The sequence below is a fragment of the Abramis brama genome (genome assembly GCF_963993115.1).
Source record: "Abramis brama genome assembly, chromosome: 16".
NCBI classification, from domain to species: domain Eukaryota; kingdom Metazoa; phylum Chordata; class Actinopteri; order Cypriniformes; family Leuciscidae; genus Abramis; species Abramis brama.
Genome location: NC_139978.1, coordinates 9038810 through 9060368, shown reverse-complemented (window position 1 = coordinate 9060368; position 21559 = coordinate 9038810). Strand labels below are relative to the sequence as shown.

The window sequence follows — 21559 nt, the reverse complement described above, 5'->3', positions numbered from 1 at the left end:
CTTGCTGATGATCAATCAACCTGATTGGCTATGGCAAATATGCTTACCAATAGGGAAGAGAAAAATAGATTACAGCACTGCATGGGGGCCTGGAAAAGGGGGGTCAGGGTCAAACAAATGAAACATGAATGAATGCGAGAGGTCAGAGTACACTGACAGAGGAAAGAATGGCTAAAATCTCACTAAAAAGACAAACGTACGGACGTATACGTAGCAGCAGGCCAAGTTCTCAGGTTTTCTGAGCAAGAGTAAACAATCGATGTGCGCAACATTTCATCGCAAGTTCATTGTAGTCAACAACAGGAATTGGGTTAATGTGCGTGTGTATGTGTTTGGCAGTTGTTTAACAATCTTTTTGATCAACGTGTTTGACACAGAGGTCATCTTTAATACACTTTGATCTGGTGTCCAGCCGAGCGAGCTCTACCGAGCGCATCTTGCTTTAGCATGGATGACATGATGTGCGCACTATCAAATTGGCCTTTAATAGCCATTTTCTCTTCATTTTCTTCAGCCCAGGGGGGAATAGACAGCAAGAAGGGGAGAATGGGTCATTTTTTATCACTAACTATACTGTCTACCAAAGAGCTTACGATCATTTTCAAGAGATCATGACGCTCTGAAAAGGGGAAAGTTGACACTCTTCAGTGAATATTTATTATGATCTACATATTCATATTATGAAACATTGTGATGCTTCATATTTTTTTAAATAGAAATGTGTAGTTATTATAATATTACTAAAATCAATTTAATCCATCCTTGCTGGAAAAAAAAAGAAGAATTCATTTCATAAAGGAAAAAAAAAATCTCACCAACCCCAAACTTTCGAAAGGTAGTGTATCTTCATTATATGGGTGATGTTTTGTTGATCTCACCATTTTATTTGAAGAGGGTTTTGAACTAGGCGTTTGAAGCTAATATACGAAAGCACTTTAATTGGACTGTAACTGGACATAACTGGTCTTCATGAATCTCAAATAAGATTGACCTTGAATTAAATTGAATTCATTTTATTAGATACATAATCCTACTTACAAATAACTGAGGAAATAGGCTACAGATAAAGAGAAAATGAACATTAAACCAACTTCAGGAAGCGAGCCGTCCTCCCCTTCAACCCCCACGCTCTCTCTCGCTCTCTTTCTCTCTCTCTGAAGTTGAGAGCAAAGATATATAATTTCTCCAAACACAAGAGATGGAATCAAAGTCCATTTCTCCATTCTCTCCCCCGTCTCCGCCGTCAATCATCTCGCAGTGAGCGACGCGTGGAAGTGGCGGGCTGAGGAAGCCATGCGGCGCATCCCTGGAGTTTTATATATTCCGGGAAAAGATGCAGGCGCTGCACGGCCCTCATTAACAACGATCCACCCCGACCTCTCAGGCAGGTGCTACTGTAATTAACTATTGTTTGACTATCAAAAAGTCGGCCGCTGATTAAATGCACTATAAATGCAGAGGAGCACTTTCTCGGCCGGCGTAATTTCAGAGGCAGCGTGCGCATGCTGGGACCCTTTCAGCTCGGCCACTGCCTCCAGCGCGAGCTAAGAGCCTGTTGCCAGCGGTAATCAAAACTCACATGTACAGAAAAGCTTCCCGCGCTTCGGCTCAAGCAGCGCGCCTTCCATTACAAACGTGTTACTTTATGAAATCCGCCGAAAAACGCGCCTTCTCCAGGCAATTGAATGGCATCTCTTTAGTGATTAGTGCCGCAATAATGGGCACCCCTGCTATTAGGCCTCTAAGTCCATTTTATTGCTAATTCATTTATGTGCTGGTTCAGAAAATACTTGACGCAAATCACCCGCTAAGAAGTCATGTTTGTCAAGCCGATATTACCATTATGGGCAAGATCTTAAATCAAATCACGCGTAATGACAAAAGGGAATGGGTGGTAAAGCAGCTTACGAGGGGCTGATAACTCCGAGAAAGCATTATTGTGATCAAAGATGAAAATTTACCAACTAATCATCTTTTCTTGTAAATTAAGGCACTTTTATTAAGGTGTGAGTGTGCGTCAAATCATGGAAAATCCTTTCATACATGGAGAACATGCATTTGGTGAGACAAAAAACACTGCTTGTGACATTTATTTACATAAGGTTTGAAAAAACGAAAACCTTTGCTAAAAATGCATGTATGCCTACAAATGACAAAACGTCTCCTTTACACACTCATACAAAATTGTACTATATAGAAAAGGCCTTTACAGGTGAAATTGCAAGAGCGTTTTTCGATCAAAATAAATGGCGATGCTTTGTCTGTATTGTGAATTATTGCACCGGGGTCTTTGTGATTTCCTGACTAATGTTCTGGATCGCATCATGTAATGGCACATTTTATATGATAATGCCTGCATTAAGGGGGTATTTGCATTTTCTCAATCTGCTTGTGTTCTGTGTCCAGTACAGACATGCATATGTTTACAGAGAGAGAAAGAGAGAGAGAGAGAGAGAGAGAGAGATATTCTATAAACTTCCAGAGAATATGAATATATATATATATGAAGAGTTCAGATGCCAAAGCCTCTAAGTGCCATGTGAAATTTTCTTCTAGAATGATCATTTTTATCAAGCTTGTATATTTAAGTTCAGTAATTTCACTTAAATGACAATTAATAGGTAATCTTCATTGCCATTTAAGTGAAATTACTGAACTTAAATACACAAGCTTGATAAAAATGATCATTCTAGAAGAAAATTTCACATGGCACTTAGAGGCTGTATATATATATATAAATGCATGTACTTATTTACCAGAACACAATGCCATGGTGCACGACTAAACCGCAATCACAGACAGAGTCTGAAAACCCTTCATGGTCTTTATTCTCTTTTCATCATAGCTGTATAAAATGTGAATGGGCTATTTCACAGACTGAAGGGATTATTGGGGATGAATTGAAAGGAGCAAGAGCGGCATATTGTGCGGGACAGCACCGAGGGGTCCCGAGCATCCCTGCCCCCTGCTTAGGATAATCATTGTTTCTCAATCAGATAATTCCAGTGTGGAAGCCTCCTCTCGACGAGCAGTCGGTAATTAACACGACACTCTCTCTCCTCACTTTAATGGCTTAATTAGGGGTGACAGCCTAACAACCTTGTTTACTCAATTGCTTTTCCTCTTTAATTATCCTAATGACTTGCGGATATTCAGACCGTCCTGTTCCTCCGCATTGGTTTATTTAATGAAGCCTGCTGTTTGTGACACTAAACGATCTGTGTTTGTGCTGATGAAGGCCTTTCGCACCCTGAGAGTCACGAGGTTATGTCGCCACACGCCATAATGTGTAACTGACTCTGGTCATTATGCCCTAATTAACAAATAGGGTGCAACTGTTCATTTGCATGAACTAATGTTTCCATCCTAGAGGCAAAATAAACGGGGCTTTTATTTCATTAAATAAAGAACTCTTCTTTATCTGGGTCATTCTACAAAACGGATCCCATATGAGTCAAGAATAATTGCACTTGAATAGCTGATGCCAACTTTTACATTTATTAAACCTCATCAGAAATAGAAAAAAAATACGGATTTCTTTCTATTTCTTTCCTCATAAGAAATCTTTGGGCCTAATCCCAAAAGTTAGCATTTTATCTCTATTCTCTCTTTTTTTTTTAAGAGATTAGATGAGATTGTGTATTATTGATTGAATACTATGAATGTATTCAATAATAATATGAAAAAAGGGTAACACTTTACAATAAGGTTCATTAGTTAACATGAATTAATAATGAACAATACTTCTTCAACATTTAGTAATACTTTATTAAAATCAAAGGTTGTATTTGTTAACATTATTTAAAGTACTGTGAATTTGGTTACACTTTATTTTAAGGTGTCAGTATTACAATGTAATTATACATTTAAGTACTGAGTAATAATAATTAACTACATGTACTTACTATAGGGTTAGGATTAGGATGAGGGTTTGGTTTTAGGGTTAATTGCATGTAATTATGCATAATTTATAGTTATTACTACAGTAATTACATGTAACATATGTAACAATGACACTGTAAAATAAAAGTGTTACCCAAATGGATTGCTCATTGTTAGTACATGTTAGTTAATACATAAACTAATGTTAACAAATTAACCTTATTGTAAAGTGTTACCAAAAAAAGTCATATTGACACCATCATCTTTTTGAGGAAAAGTTAATGTCTCATTTTTAGTAACTTTACAGTATGTTTTGCTATGTTTATCAATAGGAACCAATCATTAAAAGTCACAGTAGCACAGTGAAAAGTTATCATTTAATAGTGGATATTATATTATATTATTTCTCTTTCAATTGTCAATCCTGTTCCCATCCACCATGGAGGCTTAATATTAATTAAAACATAGCTTTATTTAGTTTGAGATGCACTTAAATACAATCTTTATCTAAGAGAATGTTTACTTACAAAAAAGTACGCATTCAAACTGGAAAAGTCACCAAGAATGACCAACCCAAAGCTGCTGTTGAATAAAACAAACAGCTTTCTTATGCAAACAACCCGTTAGCATCAGTTCATCTGAGTCAGACCGGGCGATAGAGGGTGATGTAGACTCTGATTATCTTTTCCTTCTCAATTCCCTCATGCTCAGACCTTCCTTGCGGGATTCTACTAAGATTGTCCCGAGATGCCCGCCGCTTTCTACATGTATAATTAATGATAAATCTCCAAAGCCTAAGCGCTTGATTGATGGATGGAAAATGGATGTTCCAAGCACCTATTGTTTCAGGGGCTCAGGATTAGGTGGAGTTATTTAACAGTTCATTTGAGCGGGTGAGGTCTGTGTGTGCGTGTGTGTGTGTGTGTGTACCGGCTCTGTGGTGCCAGGCGGGACCAGAGAGCGCGCAGTGGGGTAATGCTCCATAATAAAGATTAAACCCTCAAAGCCCAAAAGCTGAGGAGGGGGTTGAATCCCTGTTTTATTAACATCTGAAAAAAGGGTGCAAATTGTGAAAGCTTAGCGGAACTCGAACTTTAAACCTCCCCATGTTCTTATTGACTAATTCCATCCACACGTCCTTTGTTTTTATGTTGCTTTATTACCCTGAACAAGGGCTGCTTTTGTTCGGTTACTGGATTTTTTTGCTAATTTATGGGGAAAAAATTAGCTGAAAATGTGAAAAGCATCATTCCATTGAGTGAAACTTTGCTATCGATGTGATCAAATTCATAAAGGGAACTGTGTTTGGCATTTGGCTATAAACTTAATGAATTAATGATTAATCCTGTAAAGACTAATATATGAGTCTGAATATCAATGAACTGTTCCAATAAAAAAAAAAAAATCATATTAAATATATTTTGTCAAGTTTGCATACAGTATGTGTTTTTGTTGAGTATCATATCAAATGCTTTTCTAGCTCATAAACAGTAGTATGATACAGAAGAATATGGAGCTCACAAAATAGCTTTTTTTTTAAAGATCCAAAACTGAGAAATTAATAATCCATGGTGCAGTTGCTGTTATTTATATGGCCAAAAAGTAAGACGGAACTTTGTAATGTAAATCAGTGAGATCAGCAGACTTCTTACATAAAATGCATATAAATATAAGTTGTCACTCTATATCTCCCATTAATGTCTTTATTTAAATGCTTTATAGGTTAAGATTAAAGCTTTGTAATTTTTATTGTGTGTATGGGGGTGGCTAATTTATGATATATAATTTAGCATTGACTACCACTTTTTTTAAAACTGTTAAGAAACACTGAAACACAGGCTTTAATCATGTGTGTGTGTGCGTGTGTGTGTGTACCTCGGCTCATTGATAACAGAGAACCTGTGAAAAATCAAGGGCTCAGGCTGCGAGTGACCCTGAATTGTTCCCACTACTACACAATCTCTCCCATGTGTGCCACAGATGGAGTCACATTAGCTTCCACCCGCACATCCACACACATCTGGATTCCTCTAGAACAACACTCAGCTTCAAGAGGGCTTTATCTGCTCATGTGTGCGGTCCTACGAAACAGACACATCACACTGCTAATGTAAAACAGTACAAATACATACAGCTCCTTCTGACAACAATTACACATTTCTGTCAATAATTTACCTGTCATCAACCATTTAAATCTGTAAAAGCAGATCTGAATAATATGACTGAATAATATAGAAAGAAAAGTAGAATTAATTGTTAAAAATTATAAACAAGATAATTACGGTTCTGGTAGGTCAATACAGCGTTCCAGATACACTATAAAATGCTAAAATACATGATGTATTAACAGTTATGATGTGCAACACCTGTTCACCAGCAACTCTGCATATCAATGCATAGAACCCATAGAGACCAACTATTAGCCTACTGGAAAGATGATACTTAACCCTATAAAGCCTACTGTATCACTTTTGATATGCACATTTATAAAGCTTTGCTGAAAAAACTGATGCACACAATCTACAACATGCCTTCTGTCATCCGATTAATAGTTTTTACTTTTTAGCAAGTACAAGCTGTTTAGTATAATTCTAACAATGCCACCCTTCAGGTTGTGGTACATGTTTGTCATTTTGGCTGTTTCATTGTTTTTTTTTTTGTTTTTTTGAAGACTCATATTAAAATGTGAGTATCAAAGTAATCAAGTGTGAGCTATTGTACTATATGAGCCATAAAAGCCTTATGTATGAACTATTATACTTAACAACAACAACAACAACAAAAAAACACATATACAAACTATATATATATATATATATATATATATATATTTTTTTTTTTTTTTTTTTTTTTTTTTTTTTTTTTTCATGGTTCAACATACTGTTCCATTTAAATAATAAAAAAATAATGTTTTAATGCAAATTTGTGTAATTTATATTGTTACTACCGTATGTAATAAACGTTTTATAAATGGTGTAAGGTAAGGCTATGTTGTATTATGAATATTATGAATTATGAATGCTGAAGGGGTTGCAACACCTTTCATACTGTCCTATAGATCTAACAGCTCATCATTACAAAAATAAAAAATTATAATAATCCAATACAAATGGCATAACATTATTTTCGTTAAGGATTCATCTGATACATAATCATTCTAATCAGTTTTCAAGAAAGAAAAGAAGATAAATAGCATCATAACCCTCATTTTCAAATAATAGCAGTGCTCTGTTACATCCTCATAACGATTTTTCTTTCTTTGCAAATATAACTGGGAAGATTTCAAAGATTCTTAGGCAAACAAAAGATTTCTCCAAGCGCCTGATCAGCGCTGGAGTCCGGCCTCCGCAGTGCACTCTCAGGTCAGCCATCCTGAACGCTAGCGCCGTAGCGTTTATCACATGATCTCCAAAACAAACCAGGGATTTGGGTTCTTTTCTGCAGCCATGGGCTGAGGTGACAGGCAACACAATAGGATGAGAAACGAGCTGTTTGTGAACTTCAGCTCGATCTGCTTTTGAAAGGGATTTTGCAAGACGGTGGAGTGTTCGGCGTGCTAGCGACAACAGAATTCAAAGAGATAAGAGTGATTCAAAAACACCATTTATCAACTAATACTAACAAAGCTAAGAAATGGGGTCAGTTAAGTAGAGTGACATCAGAAACGAAAGATGTCACAGGGATTGCAGGTCTGCTGTCTGAAGGGTTAAACATTTTCAGCCCGGCTCCAGAATCAAATCACTGAGGGACAATGAGACTGTATTCATCGCTTTTACCAATAATTGGAATAGAATTAAAAAATATTTTTCTATGAATATTTTTCTATTGATCTATTAGTCAGCCTTTAATGCTTTACTATTTAAACATGTCATATTTCTGTCCCATGCAGAGTAAATACAACATTTATATGTAGATGTCACTTCAGAAACGTTGCAGCATGCAATTGGCCATCGGTCCTCTTAGAAGCATGTCAAATAATAGTTGTATTCAATGGATCTCATAGGCTGTAGCCTCGAAAGCGAACCAGGCCCGCTCATTTTACAATCACTAAAACGCTGTCGCTTTGTCAGTTCATCACAAGCTCACAAAGTTCCGTTACAATCAACGAAGCTGCCAACAATGACTGATACATCTTAGGGGCTGTTTACACGACACCATTTTCAACCAAAAAAAACGGAAGACTTTTTATGCGTTTTGGCCGCTCATTTACACGACAATGGCGTTTTGGGTGCCTGAGAACGCAAACTTTTAAAAATGGGGGTAAAAGTGCAAGCTTTTGAAAACGGTTTCCGAGTAAAGAACAAAAACGCAAATCTCTGAAAACAATGATATCATGCACATGCGTATTACGTGTTCATTCTATAATGTTTCATCGCCATCTAATGGCCTTTTTAGTCGTTTTCATGGATCAGTGTGAATGGGGATCGTTTTGACAAAGGTGTTGTCTGTACACAAAAAACTCAAAGGAAAAACTTCTCTTGCCGTGTAAACGTACCCTGACTTACATCACATCTACACTTTGTTTGTTAATAAGAGGTTTCGCGAGCCTGCATAACTCAGCACTGATTAAAAACTTTTTGGCGTTTTGAGCAGTGGGTGAATTCTGACTAACTTAAACACCTCTGATTGGCCATTGCGTTCAAGAGATCAACAACTATGTCTGTGATTGGCTACATTGCTCACCTCTACAAAAACACGATGTAAACAGATACATTTGACGTTCTTCAGAACCCAAATGCAAATATGCATTAGAGCATTTGGCAAATCAGTTTTGCAAATATATTATAACAGTATCAAATGAAAGTGCTCTTGCTTGCGTTTGAGGGTGCTTAGCACTCCCTGGTTTGCTTTCACATGACCTTCAGATGTTTGGGCATGGCCTTCATACAAGTGACCTCTCTCTGTGTCAGACAGTGACTGGCTGGAAGAGTCTCTCTCCTGGGCATTCAGACATTCCTCTGCCTTGCTCCTCTCATCATCTTTTTCTTTTCTTTTCATTCTTTATCATTCTCTTACTCAGTCAACTTAAGTAGCAATACAGTGAGTACAAGTTACCATCAAATCAAAATTGTCAATTCATATTTTAAATGGAATATTGTAGTATGTTTTTTAATTTGTATATATATATATATAAATGATTTATCCAGCGGCATTGGCTCAGTGGTTCATGTAGGTTGTCTACAAACCGGAAGGTTGGTGGTTCCATCCCCGGTTCCACCTGACCAAGTGTCGAGGTGTCCATGAGCAAGACACCTAACCCCAGCTGCTCCCGACGAGCTGGATGGCGCTTTGCATGGCTGACACCGCCGTCGGTGTATGAATGAGTGAATGAATGGGTGAATGTGAGGCAATATGTAAAGCGCTTTGGTGACCATGGGTCTGTTGAAAGCGCTATATAAATGCAGTCCATTTATCCATGCACATCATTAATTATTTTATTTATTTTAAATTCATGTGCCCTCGTAAACTCTAATCAAAATAAACTTTCAGCAACTCTTCTCTGATGAGGCGTTAACTGGTTTGAGGGCGGGACAACCTGTCACTCACATGAGATCGACCAATAGCAAACCACAACCATCCAATGATCCAATAAATCCCCGATGGACAAAATCAAGCCCCATCCTACATTTTTCTTGTTCAAGAAGCCGTTTCACTCGGATATGCATTGCAACTTCCGTGTCTTTAAATGTGTTGCAAATGCTGTTTTTTGTTTTGAAACTTATTAGCTGCACGTGTTTTTAAGTCTCTTATGCTGACCAAGGCTGCATTTCTTTGATTACAATACATTAAAACAGTAATTTTGTAAAATATTATTAAAATAGAAAATTTTGTTTGTGTAAGCTATATTTTAAAACTTTATTTATTCCTGTGATAGCAAAGCTGAATTTTCAACAGCGATTATTCCAGTCTTCAGTGTCACATGATCATTGGCGTAACATAAAAATTCACATTTTTTCGGGCAAGTGCGTTCACGTAGAGTTTTTCATGGGTCAATGTGAATAAATCAATTCAAAGATACAAGATAATCTATGCATGACCTAAGGTTTTATTCTTATCCAAAACGAGGGAATGTGAACATAAACATAAAGTGCTAAACACTCTCATGCAATGTATGTTTCATTAATACTCAAAGCTGGAGTGTGCTCTCTCGCAGAAAGTCCAAAATAGAAGTAATAACTTATGACATTCCAGAAAATCCCTTATATGGACAAAGGCATCCAGCTATTGCTATAGCTGAATAAAAATCTGAAAAAGAAACATTTTGACAGTTGAAACGGGAAGAAAATAAACACACGATTGCAACGATATATGGTTTATGCGTGTTCACGCATGTTCAAGTCATATCGTGGTATTATCACAACAATAAAGAATATTAATAATGCAGTGCTAATTGACATAACATTTATTAAAGTTATCAAATATATTTTCTGCCATATTCTGTGATAAAAATCGAAAAAAGACAATTACATAAACCAATAATAACATTTTCATTAGGAAAATATATTAAACATATATTATAGAATGCAAATGATTAGTTATTGTTCAGCAGTGTATTTGATTTCTTAGCCAATTAAAAGCAAGAGATAAGAAAAAATAAAACCTGTCAATCAGTCAGAAAAAGTATGATTTTTTATTTTTTTTTGTGTAGTAGAGTAACCACAGACATTAACTATGGAAATGTTCCAGTAACATTTGGCAACCACAAAGAGTAACAATATACTTTTTTTTAAATCAATCATTTTTTCACTTTAAACCTAAGAAAATACTTTTTATTTAGCTTGAAAAGTGTATATGTGCTATCTATCTTTAAAATAAATGCCACTTGGTTTGATATTTCATAATGTAATGCAGTGACATTTTAGGAGTTTAGTGTCCAAATAGTTTTGGGACCACTGCACACATAGTTCCTCGCCAGAAATGAGCCTGGGGACGCGGCTGTCCCCGCTCTGAGACAGCGAAAAACAAATGCAAAACCCAGTATGGAAAGAGTACGAGAGGGTCCCAGACCACCATTACCGCAAGGGCACCCCAACCGTCCCGAACCTATAACGTCTTTAGAAAGGGTTTCCATGTCAACCGCAGCCCGGTTGCGAGTTATTATATGAGTGCAGCTCAGACTTCATTCACACAACTGAATTAATGAACACCCACTCCGAGAAATAGAAGAGGACTTTGAGTAAAGACAAAGCAAGCCACTTTATCCTGCCTTTGTTCGCAGACAGTTCCCTTTCAGACATCATAGAGAGAAAATCGAGTGATGCCGTTTTAAATAGTTAATATACTGCTCATTCAGCAGCCTTCTATTTGCTCTCCATCCCTCTTCACTTTCTCCCACTTGAATTCCAGCACAGCCGAGCGGAGCTGTGCCGTCACAGACCAGCTTCTGTCTACAATGGATCATTCCATCCTCAATCACTGATCTTTCTCTTTCACAATCTCTCTCGCTCTCTTTCTGCCCCTCATACCCCTCTCGCTCTCTCTCTCACACACACACACACTTTACTTTTCACACTGTATTCGAAGCTCTAGTTCTGTGAACGCTGGGAAGATCAGGGATAATGACAGCATTCTGCTCTGGAAAGGACAATTCCCACAGATGTGGCAGAAAGAGACATTTGTTTCCTGCTCTTGTCAAAGAGGAGTGATACTATGACAGGAGATGCCATTGGGAATAAGAGGCCAGATAAAAAATGTCTCGTATCCGCCTTCGCAAACAACCTTCACATACTTCAGTGGTTTCATGTACATGTATGTATGTGTATGTGCGCTCTGAGAAGCCCAAAAGCCGTAAACTGACAATCAAAAGACAATGTTTGTATGATGTTGTAATGTTGTAATCTTTACACATTCTAAAAGAAATCTGTATGAATCGAGCGGTTTAAGTCTTCTGAAGAAACACAATTGCATTATATAAGAAACAGATATAAATTAGGCTTTTATTCAAATATTCAAAGTCTTATGGGTTTTTTTTTTTTTGAAAAATTGAGATTTATACATCATCTGAAAGCTGAATACATAATCTTTCCATTGATGTATGGTTTGTTAGGATAGGACAATATTTGGCAGAGATACAACTATATGAAAATCTGGAATCTGAGGGTGCAGAAAAATCGAAATATTGAGAAAATCGCCTTTAAAGTTGTCCATTTCTGTTGGCGATAGTTCTGCATCCATTCACAAAAATAAATGTTTTATATATTTAAGGTGGGAAATTTACAAAATATCTTCATGGAACATGATCTTTACTTAATTTCCTAATGATTTTTGGCATAAAAGAAAAATCTATAATTTTGACCCATACAATGTTTTGTTGGCTATTGCCACAAATATACCCGTGCAACATAAGACTGGTTTTGTGATCCAGAGTCACATATAAACACTGATCAACGCACATTCATAGAGCATATCAAATATTGTAAACGGAAGCTCAAACATGCTTGACGTGAAAGAACCAGTGAGGTTTGTTCTCGCGTGTCAAGCAAAACTGCTCAAATTATATGAATACAATTTCTTTATAAACTTTTAGTAACACTTTACAATAAATGTTTACAACATTTGTTAATATTAATTAACAGGGCTTAATATTAACACCTTTAATGACATTCATTTCAGTGGTGGTGTGTAACGCAGTCACTAGCCACTTTGGAGGGTTGCATTTTATATATACAGTTTTCAATTGTAGTCTTCTAAAAAAGGCATCTGAAATTATAAACTAAGTGCAATGAAGTGTTGTCAAAAATATCGATTTTCCGCAGAATATATAAACGATACCAACTGCTCTTTATCTCTCTCTCAGCGAGTTACACACAAACCCGTCTCTCCTCACTCACTCCTTTCATTTGCTCCAGATGAGTATTGTTGGTGTTACAGGGCTTGAATTTCGGTACTGCGCATAATTTTACTCATTCCCGCAGATTTTGTGCTCACACCCAAAGTGCACGCACATAAAGCCACCTCTCAGTAACTGAGTTCATTTTCGCTGCTTATTGCACAAAAAATGTGTGTATTTGACTGACCCAATCACACACACCCTAAATGATTGTTCTCTTCAAAGAACAAAGTATCTTTACATGCAGTATATGCCACTTCAACAAGCACACACACACAGAAAAAAAAGATTGTCAGTCAGGGGCCAATAAAATGCAACCGAGCCAAGGGCCGAGAAAGGATATTATCATTAAAAGTCTTCTCATAGTCATGCTAAAAACCACAAATATTATTTCTACACAGCCCTCCTCCCCTTGCAATGACAGAAAAGGCTAAACATCTTCAATTGCCCCGTGTTTTCAGCCCGTCTAGCTCTCGAGTGCACGAGAAAGCTTTCTGTTTTAATTGAACAGGCATGTTCCGGCGTGGAAACGCTTTCCTTCAAATGAGCTCCTAAAGTGACAGTTAGAAAGCATTGTTAAAAGCGTTCCAATCGCTTAGATTTGTGTTTACAAGCAGACAGAAAGACACTTGTAAAACTTTGAATGTGCTTTGAAAGACTCATTATGAAAATGTCATTTTTGAAATCGTCTCGATTGTTATTCAGATCGTATAAACCGGGCTTGCACAATAAGGCATGATTAGCACGTCAAATTTTTCTTCACACTTTTTTTAAACAACGTCATGTGATGAAAAAGGAGGAAAGATTTTCAATTCCTTTCCCACCGGCCTCAGAGTCTGTGTTTCTCTCTGTGTGTGTGTGTGTGAGTGTATTGGGTGGTCAGGACCCCTCTGCATTCTTCAGGCCGATCTACTGCCCCTGGGGCCGCCTGGCCTGGCGTATAATTGCCCTCCGCTACAGATAGTTACCAGCCTTCCCTGTCCCTCTCCTCTTCTCTTCTTCCCCCTGTTTATTCTCTCTGATTTCAGGCTCCTTTGGGTCATCATTCATCAATGGGGCCCCCCAGCCCCTGAGGACCCGACCGGGAGGCCCCTGTTACTACGCCTCCATAACCAGAGGCCATTTCTGATGGAGGCGCATTATACGGGGAACAAGAGAGCATGAAAATGCAGCACGAGGCAGGGGGTGAACGGCGGTGATTATTATATCCAGATAATCATCTCAAACAAATTATCATGATAATCAATCAATCGTCACATTTGAAGCACCTCGCCTCAGGGTTGCAGAACCCCCCCCCCGTGACCTGTAATGTATTTTGGGGCATAATCAGATGCCCTAAATTTACAGGGTTGCTTGAGATGATATTTTTACAGGAGCCGATTCTCCTGGTTTAGTTAAGCTAACAGTGGAGATTCATCATTTCCCCTGCGGACAAGCCTCATCCTGCTGATGTTAACGGGTAAAGCAACTCTCCTTTCACCTTTCCATGAAAAGCGGTGCAATGTACTGTATCACATGGTTGAACGCTTAAGATTAAGGTTCAATATGTAGTTTACCATAAAAGTATATATACATATACACACATACAGTCAAACCAAAATTTATTCAGACACCTTCAACATTTCTCACATCATCACAGTGTATTCGCTATAGTTTAGAAAATGGTAATGAAATATGACAAGAACTCAGAGTTATCAAATTAATTGATATTTCACTGGTTTCGGCCATCCTTCTGTTAGATTGTCTCACGAATGAATTATGTTGAATATCTGTCAGCTGTTAAATTTAAGTACACAATTAGATAATACCAATTTAGGTCAAACAACTACCAAGCAATGCTTAATTTTGTTCAGTCTGTGCTGTAAAAAGGTCACAAAAAAAAAAAAAAAAACGTAAGCAAAACATGGTCAGGTCAAAGCGTCTGAATAATTTTTGGTCCCAATTTTTTTATAAATTTGACTGGTAGTCCACTGTATGAGGAATTTTGGGGTATATGTCATAGTTTACTTTATTTTGCTATCCTCACTTACATAAATGAACTATAGTGTCCTGCTCCCACTAGTAAAAAAATATATATATCTGGTGTCTGAATAATTTTTGGTTTGACTGTATATACACTGATACATTTACTGCCAAAAACTGTCTTGTTGATTGTACTATCAGACCATAATCATTCCTCGATAAAAACAGTGTAAGTTAAAATAACACTGGGCATTTTTTAAGTCTATGAGAGATCAGTCACAGCAGGGGCCACAAAAGCACAGATACCGTCTCAGAGAGCTTGTCAAAAGAGCCATTAATCTCTTTCCCATTAAAACATCAGCCGCCTGTTTTAGCTACATTTACAAAGCGAAATGTTTTAATATCCAGCCAAACACGCAGGCACAATGCCGGAGGCGATCTGTTTCAAATACAATTACAACACATTGATTTTCTATAATTAATCTATGTCTCAGTGTACTGTCATTGTCAGTTCACTATGAGCTTCTGTGTCACACACTCACACTTACACACACTTTTGGGACAAAGTATGGTGGATTACATTTAAATCAAGGCTCAAATCAAGGCTCAGGAACGTGTGTGTGTGTGTGTGGGCGCTGGACAGATAGACTCAGATAGGCATCTCTGTTTCTGAGAGTGTTTGTGTTGTAAAGGAGGGATAACTGGTTAAAAGCAAAGGATAAATAAATAAAAGAAGCTCTTTTTCTTTTTGTATATCTGCTGGGATTTGACTTAAGAAATCTTTCAGCTCTCATAATAACTGTTTTTTATGTCTGAGCAGAAGCATCTCAGAGACACGGATGTGAGAACAATAGATGGATAATGTTATAGATTATCTGGTACAGACGTTTTCATTACATAACCTCAGGATGGGTTCAGCCCTCACACACACACACACACACACACACACACGTTCTCTATATCTGAACTCACACACACATAGACACAAATACTTGCTCTTATTTGCTGGCACATTAACATGTATTCAGATGTGTGACAGTGCATTTAGTCTATTACGGTAGATGATGAGTGAGGCAGTTATTCATAACACCTCATGTATAATTCATGATATTAATAAGGATGCTTGGAGCATGTCTGATGAGTTTTTTTGGTGACTCAACTTAGTGAATAAAATATGTTCTTAAAAAGATCACATTAGTTGTGAAAGACTTTGATGTGAAACACAATTTTGTTGAGAGGTCTCGTTAGTTTCGTGAATCAGTTCATTTGGACAGTGGAATTGCTTTTTTTTCCCTCTATATTTACACTATATTATTCTTAGAGGTCCCTGTTCAGCATATTTAAGTTAGATAGTGCCAAATGTTTCATTGTTTAAAGTTGAGTTGAACTCATTGTTTCACAAACTCTCTGCAAATCGGTCAGTGTGAATAATAATAAATAAATAAAAAGTTCATTAAACATGAATCAAGATGTACCACAAGAAAGACAGAAAGAAAGGAATAAATAAAAAATAATTTCTTATTTAACTTACACATATATATTGCTAACTAAAGGTGAAAACAAATGTATTCACTGTTCAGTCATGAAACTCTTTGGAGCTACAGACTGGTTCTCTTAAAGCCAACCACTATGGCCAATCAATCTGTTTGTTCTACGTAACCTATTTATTTCTGTCCCGAACCGGCTTAACTCAGTACAGCACACCATGGGAGATTTCCTAGCCCTCCACCTTCCCCAGCACCACCTGCCTAAATCTGCTAGGGGTTCTCCCTACCTTTCTTGCAGCAGATCGCATTCTATTCACTGTATTTATGTGCATGTTGTGGCAGTAGCCTTCACTCATGCAGCAGCATTGAAGATCTAGCCTGCCAAGAATAAGCCTGTGCATTCCATATCAATAAATGCTGTTTAAATCTATATATATATATATATAAAGATACTCCCTGTCTCTGTGATTAATGCATTTATTTTCACCTTCAGTTAGCATAAAGAACCCTTTTAGTAGCAATTTTAATAACAATATTTGTGTGTGGTGATATCAGCATATCTGTAAAGAGGGATGGACTGACAAAACAAATCCTACCTTTTTAATACAGCTGTCTTGAGACGACGTTTCATGATCATTCAGCATTTGCTGTGAAGACAAAAGATAACAGTTAATGATTAGCTTCTAAACATTAGTTAATGATTACTAATGACTACCATCAAATACATCATCATGTCATTTTTATGGCCTGAAATCAGCACTTCATTGACTATTCAAAAGACAGATGTACCGTATGACTTCAAATATTCTCATTTTACACTAAGGACAAGTGTTTCAGAAGGTTTAAAAACAGAAATGATACTTTGGTTTGCCAAAAAAAAAAAAAAAAAAAAAGTATTAACATTTGACCTGTAAAAGTGTCCATATGATCATGTTGATGTGGTAATGCTTTTGCAGGTGGAGGTACAGTACTTGTGGTTTTTCAATGGTAATTGTTAGTATGCCATAAATGCTCTTTATAAAGATTTAGTTCAGTATGAACCAGAATATTCCAAAGACTGTGACTAGCTGAGATTAGATGTGGCTTTGAAACGTGTCAAGAAGTGAGTATTAAATGGCTACTGAGTGATGAGTCTGGCGTTTGAATCTAAAGCCCCCGCTGGGCCGCCACTACAGCAGCACAGGTTAAACCATCCCGAGTGTGATGAAATGAATGCTGAAAAGTTTTAACCGAGACAGTTGGAGGAGATGTGGAATTACAGGGCCTTCAGGGATATTTATATAGAGTGGGTTATGGAGAATGCACCCAGTGTCCTGCTCATATGAGAAGCCAGCTTGTTCCAGGTTTGGAGATAATGGGACCTCATATGAATCTCAGTGGCCTTCATTCAGAGTAGAACAGGAAGAGGCTGTGCGCTGGGATTATTGGGAGCGTATGCAGGTTTTAAAGTAATCTGCAGTGCCCACAGCCCACCCGTTTCCTGTCTCATCCTCTGAATGAGGGGTGTGTGAGCGTGTGCAAAGGTTCTGATGGATTCTTGGATTGAATCAGACAGTTGAAGATTTCAGATGGGCTTAACCACAGTGAGGTGAGTCACATATTTTTGATAAAGGTAGACAGAAGGACTGTTGTCTAGCTCAGAGGTGTTTTCCTTTATAAATCTGGCATTTTTAGTTTAATAAATGAATTTTAGATAATTAATAATTCCTTATAAATCAGAAATATAATTAATAATGCCTTTTTTCTTAATGAGGATTGTTTTTTTTTTGGCCTGACAGAAGTCCAAATTTGTTCCTATATTAGACAATATTCACATTTAAATTTAAAATAAAAATGCAAACATAAGCTGGCATTCCGTCTTTATTCTCTCAATATATATTTTTAGATTTTAGCTGACATGACATAAGAAAAAATGAATGCGTCAACCATAAAAATAATGTGCCCTTCCATAAATAAATAAATAAATAAAATCAGATTTTTTCAAGAAGTAAACTCTGCAAGTAAATGTCTATAAATGTATCATCATGTTTATATTTTGTTTTAATTATTTAATTTATAAGGTAATTATTTGATTATTGATCGCTTCAAGAGATGATGACCTTAAACACAACACTAGCATGGCCAAATAAACACAGAAAGACCCTATAATCTAGAATACATCTTGGATTTGCACGTTCCATCTGTAAGTAACCACGTGAATGAGGCGAATGTGATTGCAAAGGTGAGTGAGTGAGTCACCGAGGGGGAAAAGCAAACAGAATAAGTGACTCTTTTACAGAATACCCTCTACAGTCTGTACCGCCTTTATCAGGGTTTGATTGACAGCTCTGCACACTGCCCAAAAAACTGTGGTTCTCTAAATTAGGCTGTCAATGTATCCAAGCCGCCCGAGTGGAAGCAATTACATCACAAATACTCAAACAAGTCTACTTAAACTACTTACATCCATAATTCAATCCTGCAGCAATGTCAGAGCAGCACGTACAGTGTCCAAAACAACTTTACGCTTTTGCCGTGTTCACATGACACATTTTAAACCCTACATATCTACATATTGTTTATTCATTTATTTGTATTTTTTCTCATTCATGTCTTTTTTGCACCGCAGCATGTGATAGCAATAATCTCACACATATGCACAAGCACATACACTGTGTGCAATCACATGCATACATCAGCCCACGCTACACACACACACACACACTTACTGAAGTATAGTGTGTGTAGTGCAATTACTCTGCAGTTTGCTGCCAGACCAATGCTCTACATTTGCTCTGGGAAGAAGGTGAGATGGTTTTTCCTTTTAGAGTTTAAAGGTGTTAGAAATTGTTGAATTTCAGGGAAATTAATAATGTAACTGAAAAAATAGAGCCGAGTTGTGAATTGCTGGTGGGATGATGAGAACGTGTGAAACAGTGTGACAGATTCATAAACAGAGTTCACAGCACAACAGCTCTGTTTAGATTGTAAAACACAACCAGGTGCTCTCAGGTAAGTGAATAGTTTCATGCCAGACGTAAATACGCATATCAAATTATGCTAAACAGACCCAAAACGTGCTCCAAACACACACATTCTTGTTGTATATACATTTCTGTCTTTCAACTCATTCCACTTTCTTTCTTTTTTTCAGGTGAATGCAATTTTCTCAATGACTGATTGAATGGTAAAGTCAGGAAAACATGGCATTACCTGGAATTTGCTGAATCTGGTGAAATATCAGACATTCTTATCCACAATCAATCAATGATATTCATAAAAAAAATAAAAAAAGGTTTCTATACTAGGGTTTGGCTGTGTTAATCTGAAGTCCTTTTTAGTTTTACATAGATTTCTGTAGTATGTCCTTACTGAAAAATCTGTGTGTGTGTGTGTGTGTGTGTGAGATTATCTACATATGTGTCGGCACTCGGCCACAGAAATGACTTACGCTCACGTGTATGTGTGAGTGTGTCAAGCGAATAAATAATGTATTAATTAGACGTCTGGAAAAAATGATTTGCCACAAGTGCTGGTGTGATTTATGACACGTCAGAATCATTTTAACTTTCCTCCCTTTTTTTTCTTTGGCGACAGGACAATTTGTGCCACAGATAGAGAGGGAAGAGAGTGAGAACGCTTTTCCCAAACAGACGTAAAACGCACAATTGAACCTCTCACGAGCTTCTCGAAACGTTTGCTTACACAAGTTTGTCAGGGTTTCTTATGTAAATGAAAATCGCTGTGAAGCTCTAGTGATTAGCGTGTCATGCTGACAGTGCTCGAAAGTGTCCGAAAACAGAGGCACTATGGTGGAGAACTGTAAAAATAAATACGAGCAGGCCGTGCTTGATGAAAGCGCAGCCACCTGTGCAGTGATTCAACGCGAGTGTCTGAAGCAAATTAGCACCAGGGAGTAAGTGCATGTGTGTTGTTATTACTGTTATAAGCCCACCTTTGTTAGCAGGCACCATCAGGACTTCTTCTTCTCAACCTCAACCCTATTTATGTTGACACACAGACTGAACAAAAGAAAACAAGCTCACCACACACATCCTAGCAACATTTTCCAGCACAGCTGCCCTAATAGACACACGACGGACAAAGAAAACAGTGCTTCGCCTCACGGGCTGGATTTTCCTGTGCTTTGCGTGACACCCAACGTCCCGGTTTGAAGAGAAGACGGCCTCAATCACGTCTAACAATGAGTCCTTGTCGCAGGCTAATTGGACTTCGACCTAATTGCAATTAGAGAAGCTCGGTAAACCTTGGTGAGCCAACTAAGCAGTTTGTCTCCCAGCTTGACGTTGGGGGTATGGAGTAAAACAAGCACATTTTAAGGGCTTTGCAGAGGGAAAATTTCAGCGAACGTTGCCAAAAACAATTCCCCTCAAGTCTGGATAATGTGAGGCAATATAGAAGCGCGGCCAATAGATGGTTATGGATGTCAAAAGCCACAAGTTTCCAAAAAAGAACCAGTAGAGACCAACCTCAAGGCCTTTTGAACCGAGTGAGTGACATCCTGTTGGCTCAGACGACCACACCAAGAAAGCCACAAAGTGAAAGTTTTGCTTCGCAGTTATTGAGAATGTTCTCTCGTTTTTGGTGTGTGGAGAGTTTAGATATGTAAATGCGTGATTGTTATTGATCTTGTCAATTAATGCGGAAGCGGTCGGCGATCAGTTTGTGGCGGATGAATCTGCAGAACAAGAGAGAGGTTTTAGAAACTGGGCTTTGCGAATTCTGGAGCTCATTGTTCTAGTCTGAAACAGAGCAAAACCATGATGTCAAACATAATAAATCAGATTAATTACTGTGATAACACACACATATCAAAACCATTATGCTAAAGGCTGTGTAATCTTCTAAATGCGTGCATGTTGCACAACCTGCAGGCTCATTGGAAAAACGTGCCTGTGGTGATATTACGTTGTTTCTTGCACATTTGCGACTTTTTCAAAGTGAAATGTGCAGCGAGTAGTGCTGAAAGCCATTCAATTTTCCTGAAACGTGACTCTGGCAATGTTTTATGACATTGGTCATTATACGAATTGCAGTTCAGTAATGAAATGTCCAGTGAGTGGCGCTAAAACTTCAAATCTCTATCGCGTTTAAAAAGTAACATACCACCTACAATAAACAGTACCCTAAACATAACTGATAGTGTAAACAAAAGAAAATGTGAGATAAAAACGCACTTGCAATGCCATTTAAACGTGCTTCTTCAAGTTTTTTGGCTTTTTTATCGAGTGGCGTGACTCGTACCAGAGCGCTAGTGCAGTGCTGTGTCAGGTGAACTACCGAGCAAGTTTACTACGTCTGAAAAGTCATATATGTTGAGCTGGTTATGTGATGCATGCATAAAAATGTATTTGTTACAATTCATGAACTATGGTAAAAGTGTTTTCAGGTCATATAG

General features: G+C 37.6%; 1 protein-coding gene across 3 annotated transcripts in view; it reads right to left on the bottom strand.

The window, feature by feature from the left end:
• prdm16 (PR domain containing 16) overlaps positions 1-21559 on the bottom strand; it is a gene marked incomplete at its 5' end in the record, with an annotated part of 226185 nt that overhangs the window by 92690 nt on the left and 111936 nt on the right. For all 3 annotated transcript variants that reach the window (XM_084087636.1, XM_084087635.1, XM_084087637.1), the window contains one exon: positions 16758-16808. In XM_084087636.1, the coding sequence (XP_083943762.1) occupies positions 16758-16808 (51 nt within the window). The remainder of the gene's footprint in view (positions 1-16757; positions 16809-21559) is intronic.